Genomic DNA, 11343 nt, shown 5'->3' on the forward strand with positions numbered 1-11343 from the left:
AGCAAGAAAACTAAGAGATGCTGGCTGAGACCTACTAATTGTCACACCTCTTGTACAGTGGGGGCAGCTGTTGTCTGCTGATTGGTCGGTTTGAATATCTCAGATTTGGTTTAAGTCACATGGTCAAGGATAAATGAAGAATGTAACCTGTGTGCTCTCTCTCTTTCATCTCTGGGCTCTACTCTTGGATTGTCCTCTTCCTCTCTAACTGAGCTCGGCCTGGGTTGAAGGTCACTGAGCTAGACTCATGTCCCTCATGGCATCTCTCTCTATACTTCTCATGTGTTAAAGCTACATTTTCTCTTTTTCATTCTATATCTCAGGTAACATTCCACATACACGCTGGCTATTATTAATTGTACACATGTTAATAATTATTCCACCATGCAAATACTTTGTAGTTATTTCAAGAGTCAGTACTGCTAATGAATCATTCCTCTTATGGACTACACTTCCATTCAGAAAGAAGTATTTTTGAAGTCTGCATTTACTTAAAATAGTAATATTAAAATAAATAGTAATGCTTGCTATTATAACACATTGTGTCTTCTCACATTTTTAGTATACCAAACCAAGATTTACCGGCTCTCACATTGCTGCAGCAAAACCGAATCTTAATGTGGCCAGGAGACCTTCCCAGGTTGAAGACCAGCCCAGCGCAGCAGTGTCTAGTGCCTCTATACCAAGCACCACTGTCTCTGTAAGTAATTGCATAATCTACATTGTATTCTATGAAGACACGTTCCACTTTCCATTCTATCCAAATTATTAAACTTTTAAAAATATTTTTTAATACCAGAAAACCATATTTTAACAAAGAAAAAAGCAATATTATATAAATAGATTTCACACAAACTACCATTCAAAAGTTTTGGGTCAGTAAGTTTTATTTTTTTTAAAGATATTGAAAAAGGAGGCATTAAATTGATCAAAAATCTCAGTAAAGACATTTAATGTTACAAAGGATTTCTATTTCGAATAAATGCTGTTCTTCAAACTTAATTCTGAAAAATACCACTGTCACATTTATGGACTTTGTTGTGTTAACTCTCCTCATGTTCCTTGACCTAGTTTCTGTCTCCCCTTGATTATGTTATTCAGTTCACTTGTGTCTAGTTAATAAAAATAAGAAGGAAGGGGGCCAACACTTTTTCACACCACTGTATATATATATATATATATATATATACATATATACACTACATCACACCCACAGTTTATTTCTTTGGGGAATGTGCAGGAAGTGCTAAGGAAATATAAATGAATCCAAACAGCTGTCTGATTGAAGGAGTTGTCTGTCTTGATTATTCTCAAATCAATTCCCTCTTATCAGTATAATGTCGTCATCAGTGCATGTTAAAATGAGGAAAAGCCGTAGTGTGTGCATTGGGCCAAAATCCAGAATCTACTAGAAGTCACATGAAAGTCTTTCTGACTCTTTCGTCTTCCCCACAGCGGCACTTTTTTTTCGACCCGTGTGATACACCACATCACCTCCATGATCACTCAGCTCTCTCCTGCTTTCCTTCTGGCTGCTTTATAACACTTTCACATGCATTTTATTCTGAAACGTGATGCACACTGAAAAGAAAGAAAGTGTGTAATTTTAGGTGCACTGCAGAACTCTGTGTGTTAAAAGTTGCCCACCCAGAATCAACTTCTGGATAATTGATGTCTTTTAAGCTCTATCACTTCCTTTAAAACATAAATAGGATGATGCCATATGACCTCTGACGTTGAAATTCAGGGTTAATTTGCCTCCTCTCCTCCGACAACGACCTCTGCCAATGATCTGCTCGCTATGACTCCTCATTTGTGCTGACACCCGTTTTTTTTTTTTTTTTGAAAATTGTGTGGACGCAGATTGTAGAAAAATGGGGAAGTATCGAGTTAGTGATGCTGGTAAATAAACAAAAAAATAATGCTTATAAAAGCTCATTTTGCATCTCAAGGGATTGATCAGTTCTTTTGAGTATCAACTTTGCCTCCGATGTTTCTCTTAAATTGTGTTAGGCACAATAACAGCAGGTGCAAATGAGCCAATTGATGAAATACAGTGAATTTATGGAGCTATAAGATTAATGTTAAGAACACTGGAAAAATTGGATATGGAATCATCTGATGACAAATATTTACATTCATATTGAAATCTCTGACTGATTACAGTCTTCCAGAGCACAGTTTGTTTTCAAATCAACTCTCAGCAATCTCTTCTGGAATTTTAGACAAGACATGAAAGAGTTATTTCAATTGCTCCATTTTTTTGTTTTGTTTGACTGCTCCTTGTAAAAGCAGGTCTTGGTCAGTAAGACGGATGCAAAGTAGGGCATTGAGATTCCTTTAGCTCTTGTAAGTAAGAGAAGCTTTAAGCAATAACGTCATACATAGTAAGTTGCTAGTGAGTAATACTTGAGTATGTGTGCAAGAAACAATCTTTTTTTTCATTGTGTGTATTGTTTTGGTATGAAAAGGGGTGGGTGTCTTCAGGCATTTGGGGGAAAGTTGGGCATGTCTTAAACACCACCAGTGTCAATGAGTGTCCACTTCCACAAGGTATCTTAGGGTCTGAGAGAAGAGGAAAGAGGGAGGGCTGTTTATTCACTCTCTTCTGTCTGTGTGCAGAGTTTGCTGTGGGTCACTCCCTCCATCTCCTAGAAGTCTACAATTTCCATTTAAGAGTGAGTATCTTTCTCCTCCTCCTGAGCTCATGAAAACCTGCAGCCTGTGTGCGGCACTTGTGAGCCAGCCAGAGCCGTTTGGACCAACTGGGTTTCTTTTTTGACTTTTTAATTTTTGTTTTAATGTTATAATATCATCATCATCATCATCATCTCGCCCGTTTCATTCTCTGAATTGGCAGGTAAGAAATTCAGTTTTGTTAAAAAAAAAAAAAGAAAGGTAAGAGTTACATTATACAGGATAGGTAAAATATTAATACAATTTAAAAATTGTCTGAACAAATAAAAAAAGGGACCTTTTTGGTTACTAAACTGCAACAGTGAAGTGAATTCAATTATAATTAGCATATATCTTTAGTTAACTTTGTATGTAATTTGAATGGTGAATATAATTTAAGACCCATGTATATTCAGTTCTATTTTTATTAAGTGTATTTGCCTTTTATATAAACAAAATCCACAAAAAAACCTGACCTTTATATTTGATTTGAAATGGTCTCATTTTCACATACAGTATTTGTACTAAATGCATTTTTCAATGGATTAATATTTCTTCCCACACTGAGAGAGAGGAGGGAGGGGGCAAAGAGGAATGTACAGTAATGTCTGGAGAGTGTGTGAGAGCTTTGTGTGTGTTAAGGTTCTTAACAGATTAATCTTGCTCTGATTCAGAGGTAAAGCCTCTAGCTTTTGCTCTGAACTACAGTTATTTAAATAAATAAATAAATAAATACAAGCTGCAAATCCATTTTATTTCTTAAAATTAAATTGAGTAAAAATTAAATGAGTAAATATTGTTATTTAAAAAAAATAAAATACAATTTTGAACCACTGTTTTGACAAAAATTTGAGTTAATAGATAATTTAATATTAATTTGAATCTCTCTTTCTCTCTCTAAGCTGCAAATATTTGCAGAATGACTTGCTAGTAAAATACTAGTAAAACTGTCCGACCCGAGACTCGTACAGTACGGCCCACCATCTATCTTAGAGCTGGAGTTAGGGCTGATTTGAATAGGGGTTGAAAGATAAATATTGCTGATGTGTTGCATTTACATTGTAACACTCACTCTTGAGACAACGGATGACATGTTTCTGCAGACTGTTAACACCCTGACAGTGAGCACTTTGTATTGACCACTGGCACAATAGAGCTTGTTTGATTCGGCAGCAGTGAGGTACGGAAATCAAACAAGCACTGGTCACATAGTCAATTAAGGAAATTATTTTTCATTATTTTAGTTTCACTTAACAATAACAACATTAAAGATTGTAAAGATTTTTATGTTTCTAAACCTATGCATATGTAAATAAATACATTTGTTTTCGATGCAGTCAGTGCGTCCATATTGTTTGTTTCAGATATCGAAACATTAGAAAATATACGCGTAATCATTACATATGAATACTAATTAAATTGGGCTGGAACACCCTCATAACCCCTTGGAACCCCTTAACAAAAGCAAAGCAATTTCCTGACAACCACTTGCAACACCCTAGATGGGTTTTGCACAGGCAAGCGACACATTTTATTTAGGCAATGTAAAAAACAAATGCAACTCTAAAAATTGTGGTCATTAAAATGAGTAATACATTTTCCACAATGTTCTTCTGCTCAAAAAAACAAACAAACAGCCTACTTACCCCCCCACACACAAAACTCGTTGAACAAAGTTGAAATCTGTCTTAGACTCTACAGCTGTGAATTCATGGAGGTCTGTGTGAAGATGTAGGTCTCTGTGTAAAGGAGGCTGTGTGGAAAAGTAATGCCAGGGTCAAAAGGGTGAAGTAAGTTCTTAATTAGGATGGTGCTGTGTCTGTGACTCTTAGACTGGAACCTTACACTCTAGCTGTCAGTCACCGATTGAGAGGCTAACTCTTTAAGTGCCTGAGACTTTGAAATAGCATAGGGACTGTGGCTATAATATGTGACCTTATTCTTTTAGAAGGTTTACAGTAGTGTGTGTGGCATTCATACTCTGCATTAATACTTATTATTCCATGTATCTAAAGTGTCTTAGTAATTATAATGAGTCTTGATGGAAAAAATATGAGTGTTATTTGACTTTATTTGCTATATGCATGGGAAGCACTAGAGGGGGCAGGTGCATCCTTATGGTATAAAATCGATGCAGTTCTGTATCTATAATTATTTATGTCTGTACATCATTGTTCTGTATGTGGCTTATAGAAGTCATTTTAATCTGGAAATGTAAGTCTCAAAAGAACTCATCTGATGCTAGTTACCATAAATATGAAACCTATGCTACATTAAAAGATCATTTTACCTCAGTGTTCCCCTTCTCCTCCAGTTGCGGTCAAGTGTGCCTGAGTGAAGATGTATCTGGAGAATAAGAGCAATATTGAGGTGGAGATGTCTCAAACCGGAGGACAGGGTCACTCCAGCAGGGTAGGCCGCAGACAGTCTGACACTGTGGCTGGGAACTTTGATGAGCTTCGTCTGCTGGAGGGATTCTCTGGGAAAAGAGAGACGCAGAAATTGCAGCAGGCTGCAGCCATGCCCTCAGGACACTGCATAATCTACACTGACGTCCATCAAGATGATAGGTAGGACAGTAGTAACTGAGGTTCTGACTATCAAATACTTAATCAAGAATAAATACTGTTAAAGGGATATTTCACTCCAAAATTAAAATTCAAAATTCATCCATCATCATATACTCATTCTCATTTTGTTCCATACTTGAATTACTGAACACAAAAGAAGTATTTTAAGGAATGTTTTTGTCCATATAGTGAAAGTCAGTGGAGTCCAAAGCAACATCAAGTCCCACTGACTTTCATTATATGGACCAAAAACAAACAAACAATTAAGACATTTTTCAAACGATAACAGAAATGTACTTTTTTTTGGGTGAACTATCTGTTTAAGTATATTTTAGTTTTATATTTTTTATATTGTAATTAATAATTAAGAATAATTAGTTATTAGTTTAATGGTGCATTCAAGTTAATAATTACACGTCGTAATTACAAGTGGGAAACTCACAACTTTCTTTGAGTTGCTTGCATCTGTATTGATGGTAATTTTTTTAAATTAAGTTATTATTATTAATATTTTTACATTTAAAGTAAATCTAGCTTGCATGTAAAAAAATATGATAGTATTGTACAATTATGATAACTAATATAATATATAAATATATTTAACAATTAAATTTGTAGCACCTTCATAATTTGAATCAAAACATAAAAAGCTAAAACACACCAGCTTTCTTTATTTGCCATTATGTAATAGTTAAAAAATGAAATACATTTTGATATATATATTTTGTATTTACTTGTTTATTTATTAGTTAGTTAGTTATTTGAGTACATCAAGTTAAACTAAATTAAAATGAGAAATATTAGCTGAAATGAATTTTTAAAAATGAATTATTGACATTATGTCAGTTAATGTTTATTTTATTTAAAGTAATTTTTTAAAAATTGTTTTAGTTTAGTTTTAGTTCATTACGACTTCTCAAATTGTAAATACAAACTTTCCTGGAGGACTTGAATGCACCATATGTCAAAGATGATTTGGACCAACGGGTATCCCCGCCCCAAACACACTCAACCAGACTTTCAAGCTTGATAGTGCCACAGTGTTTATACTCTTCTGGGAGATCAGTCTACAAATGACTTGCTTATAGTTGTCCCTGCAAATTAAACTTTGGTAAGAGAAAGTATTTTAACAAAGTACAACACCTCACCTTTGAGATGTTTCAAAGAAAGCACATGCTGGGAATGGAATCTTAATGCAAAATGTATTTTACAAATTCATTGTAACATTGCACTTCTACTATTATGGCTGAAATTCAGCTGAACACATTTGGCAGATAAGGTCTCCAGAACCCTTAGTGAGAGCTTTTCTGTGTGTAACAGCTGCTAATCGACTCTAAAGAGGATTGGTGCTCACGTGTGGAGTCACATTACTGTAGTAACGTCATTACAAATGTGTGTCTATGTGGGGGTGGAAATGTGTGTATGAAATACTGTAGAATATGACGATGGGGGTCTTAATCTCAAGCTTGTGGTTGTTACACTTTTCAGATTAGACAGTACAGTTTTAGATCAGCCATCACGTGATTAATTGTTAGTCATGCATGAGATGAGATCTGCTTCTGCTCTCATGACTGCTCTCTCGTACGGGAATTCTTTAATGATAACCACTCTCAATGAAATCAGCTGATCGCATCATGTATTATTTTACAAAATATGCATTTAAGTGGTTGTTTCTCTGTCCTCTATGACTTTCTCTATCTTATATATTCCGTAATTTAATTAAATAGAAAGTTTCAATAGTTGTTTGTTTATCTTTCTGTCCGATGGGAAATATGCCACACTTATATATAAATATGCCATATATTATTACACACATATTATTGTTTAAAAGTTTGGCGTCAGTAATATTTTTAATGGGTTTGAAAGTCTCTTATGCTCACCAAGACTGCACTTATTTGATCAAAAGTATCAGACAGATATCAGGCGGATCAAAACAGATATAAATATATATTGTGTGTGTGTGTGTCCACAGACACATTTGTAACACTGTAAATGTTTTTACTGTTACTTTTGAGCCATTTAATGCATCCTTGCTGAACAAAAGTATTAATTAGAAAAAAACTCTTTTGAAATTTCTGTTTGACTTTACAATATGATATTATTAAAAATGGAGCAATTTTCTTCATATTGTTCATGAAATTAAATTGAGTATGTCAGGTAGCATTCAATTTGACTTGTATTCTATGCTGGATCTAAGAGGATGGTAGGTGTCCCACTGTTTTATGTACTCCCCCTCTTTGGTTTCATTCTCATCTGAACCTCACACACTCGGGTTCATGCACAATAAGAGAAAGCTTTGCTTCATTTATAAATCCTGCATTCTGAGAGCTAACATTTCAAATCTCCTCTCCGTTGTGTAACTGCAGGGAGAGGGATTAAAGGCCTTGAAATATCCTGTCTAATCTCCCTTTTGCCCAAACTCAACACCAGGATATATCCTGGAGGCCATGGCTATTATGTCTTGTCTGGAGCACACAAAAGCACACACACACACACACACACCCACACACACACCCCCGCCATGGCTATTATGTCTTGTCTGGAGCACACAAAAGCACACACACACACACACACACACACACACACACCATCCCAGCTGTTTGCAGTGAGCTGAGGCATCGGTAGGGGTGGGTGAGTTGTTTGAGTCCTCTGTAATGCTAAGCAGCTGAGGTTTGGGATTTGCCCAATGATGTGTTAGAATTGGACTAGGGTTGACTCTATAGTCTGGCCTGTGCTGAGCAGCATTGATCTATTCTGGCATTCTGCAAAAGGCTCTCCATAACTCACACACAAACTCAGAGCCAATTGAAGAGATAAGAGGGACTTTACCCATTTAAACTGTCATTAATTATGACAAACAGAGAATTTTTCTCGATTATTAGATTAGTGAAGAGGCTCCAGTAATTAGCCCACAGAGTTCTCGGGATTTCCATCTGTTCTGTTCACACAGGCCGAAAAATATCAACACTGCTGGTGTCTCTGAGCAATAGCTCAGAACTGATCTTTTCTCTTCCCCCTCTTCTTCTTGAGACTTCTATTGATTTTTCTGTTGTTATTGAGTATATGAGATGTGAAATGGTTGACTACAGTAAATAAAGCTTTCCTTGTCTGAGGAAGTTGAGAGGATAAAGTGTGATTACTGAATGAAGGAATGCTAATGGCCCAAATTATATTGAAATACATTAATGTGGTATTACAGTTGAAATACATTAATGTGGTAATACAAAATTATTATAATTATAAATAATTATTATTGATGCATGCCAGGGTTGCCCAAACGGGGGTTCACAAGGAAACTGCACAAGGTTCAGGAGTTAATGAAAAGATAATAATGAAATAAATCAAATGTAAAATTAAAATAGCCAAATAGTGCTGCAGAATCATTTGAAATAAAACCGAAATCACAATATATTTTATAAATACTGTATACAGTCAAACCAAAAATTATTCCGACAGCAGAAATAATCTTTGATATTTTTTTTTACTAGTGGGTGCAGGACACTATAGTTCATTTATGTAAGTAAGGATAGCTAAATAAAGTCAACTGTGACATATTATACCCAAAAATTCTTCATACAGTGGACTACCAGTAAAATTGATACAAATGTGGGACCAAAAATTATTCAGACACTTTGACCTGACCATGTTTTGCTTACTTATTATCTGACATTATCTAGATGAATTTGTTCACACAGTTTAACTCTTGAGTTCTTGTCATATTTTATTACCATTTTCTAAACTATAGTGAATAAACTGTGATAATGTGTGAAATGTTGAAGGTGTCTGAATAAATTTTGGTTTGACTGTACATTTAAGACATATAGATATCTCCAAGCATCTTGGAGACATTGCCACAGTTCTTCTGGATTTAGTCTGTCTGCAGTTTTTTTCTGATTCTAGATGGGTGAGAATCAGAATCAAAACAACTGATATCCTGGGTCAGCATTTCAGTTTTATATGTACTTTATAGTCCTGATTTCTTTTATTGATACTTTTAACTTGGATATCTGTTATATGACATGTTGAAAGATAAATATTTTAAAATCATGAGATTGTGGCATTGACTTTTTTGAGGGATTCATGCATTACATAAGCCTGTCACTGACACAAGACAAAGTCACAAAGCAATAGTTTATTTCATCGTGCCACTGTGTTTTATAGCATGTAAACCAAGGCCAGAACATTATTCTAGTTTTCAAGGCCCAGATAAGCAGCATGCTGTTGTCCATAAACCTGTCATAACCATATCATATTCTTTCCTCTGTGAATCTGCAAACTACCTGATGCCCATCCACCCTGACAAGTTACGAGGTGTCAGTTAAATCATTAAGACAGCTGTAGGAGGACACAATGGGCCAGAAGGATGACTTATATAATTGTCGCTAATCTTTTGGATGTGTAGCTTGCTTATGTTTGCAAATCTACATTTATTTTATGATCATGTAGCTTAGACCTTGTTTGACACACTAGACCAGGATGTTTGATTATGGTGTAAAGATGACTGAACAGAGACCAAAAAGGAAGAATGACTTTCAGTTCTGCTCAAAGACTTTTAGTTCCATTTTATTTCAGCTGTCAGTTTTTATAGAGGAGTCATTAAAAATGGATGCCAAGAATTGATTTCTAAATGTGGCTGAGATGTTATTTATGACAGACATCATGCTCGGATTTAATAAGTTTTCTCCTTGCTCCCAGGCACAGCTTCAGCATGGTAAACCTCCTCAAAGGCAAATCCAACCAAGCCAACCACACAGAACGGTCACCCCTTCTCAAGTTCCCCCAAAATGACAGGTGAGCCTAAATATATTTCCCCTTTGGTTTCACAGTATTATATATTTGATGTTCTTGTTTTTTTTTCTGTTCTTCAATGAACAATTCTGTTAAGGTTTGTTTTTCTTGATTTCATTTTATTTGACACCAAAATGTATGTATTTATTTGACTTATTGTAACGATCAGTCCACTGAAGGCGAGTTGAAGATGAACCGAAGTGCAGCTTTATTTACAAAGTGATCCAGAATCCAAACAATAAACACAGACTTGACATGACTTGACTTGACTTGAACAGACTAGACTAGACTTGACTTGACTTAAACTAAAACACAGAGCAGGACAAATACATTCAATACACGACAAGGAACAAAGGCGATGACATGGCTACTTATAGCAAACAAAGAGGGTCACATGACATGAACAAACCAATGGGAAACAAGACACATGACCTGGACAACCAATCAGAACATGACACAATGAACAGAGGAACCAATAGCATGAAGACAAGAGGGCAAGGGAAGCATGACACTAACAGCATGAAACAATTACAAAATAAAAGACATGAAAACATGAACATGACAAAACTTACAAAATAAAAGACATAAAAACATGAACATGACAAAACCCAAAACAGACCTTACACTTATGTATGTATTCATTTATTTGCTTACAAATAACAATAAAATCCACTGGCACTCCTACTTTATAATAATCTTTTTCAATTAATCATTTGCAAACAGATCAGAGAATTGATAAGCATTCGGTTATAAGTATATGTACCAAACTATACAAATCAAAGTTTAATGGCTTTTCTGGTTATTTTAATATTAATTAATCATCTGTTAAGCATAATAGAATATCATTTTCGTTTGCAAAGCGTTAACCACTTGTACACACGGAATGTATCCGTCTTTCTTTCAAAGTTGTAGGACCTGTTGACAGGGGCGCCGCTAAGGGGGGGAAAGTTAGGACGATTCTAAGGGCCCAAGCGCTTGAGGTTGTTATGGCAACCAGATACACTGCACGTGAATTACGGCTGCACTTCTATTTTCCACACTAAACTTAGCAATAAACACATTGAAAATAATACACAATAAACATGTCGGTTTATACCAATAGTTTGGACAGGACCCTTTTCTATTCTAACACAACAATGCCTCTGTGTATAAGGCAAGTAAAAAAAAAAAGATTGATTCGGTCAGTGTGGAAAAACTTGACTGGTCTGCAGAAAGAAAAGTCCTAATCCCACCTGAACACCTCTGGTGTGACTTTAAATACAGACCTTGAGCCAAAAACTCATCACCAAACACCAATGACTTGTACATA

At 35.4% G+C, this 11343-nt stretch overlaps 1 protein-coding gene across 1 annotated transcript in view; it reads left to right on the plus strand.

Annotated features, from left to right (window-relative positions):
- Positions 1–2777: 2777 nt before the first annotated feature.
- The window catches only part of LOC107716962 (P protein-like), a 93462-nt gene continuing 84896 nt past the window's right edge, over positions 2778–11343 (plus strand). Inside the window, exons 1-3 of the mRNA XM_016523603.1 lie at positions 2778–2860; positions 4991–5246; positions 9942–10037. Of these exons, the coding sequence (XP_016379089.1) occupies positions 5017–5246; positions 9942–10037 (326 nt within the window). The 5' untranslated portion in view covers positions 2778–2860; positions 4991–5016. The remainder of the gene's footprint in view (positions 2861–4990; positions 5247–9941; positions 10038–11343) is intronic.

This window comes from Sinocyclocheilus rhinocerous, unplaced genomic scaffold (assembly GCF_001515625.1).
Source record: "Sinocyclocheilus rhinocerous isolate Xijiao unplaced genomic scaffold, SAMN03320098_v1.1 scaffold3102, whole genome shotgun sequence".
Classification (NCBI taxonomy): domain Eukaryota; kingdom Metazoa; phylum Chordata; class Actinopteri; order Cypriniformes; family Cyprinidae; genus Sinocyclocheilus; species Sinocyclocheilus rhinocerous.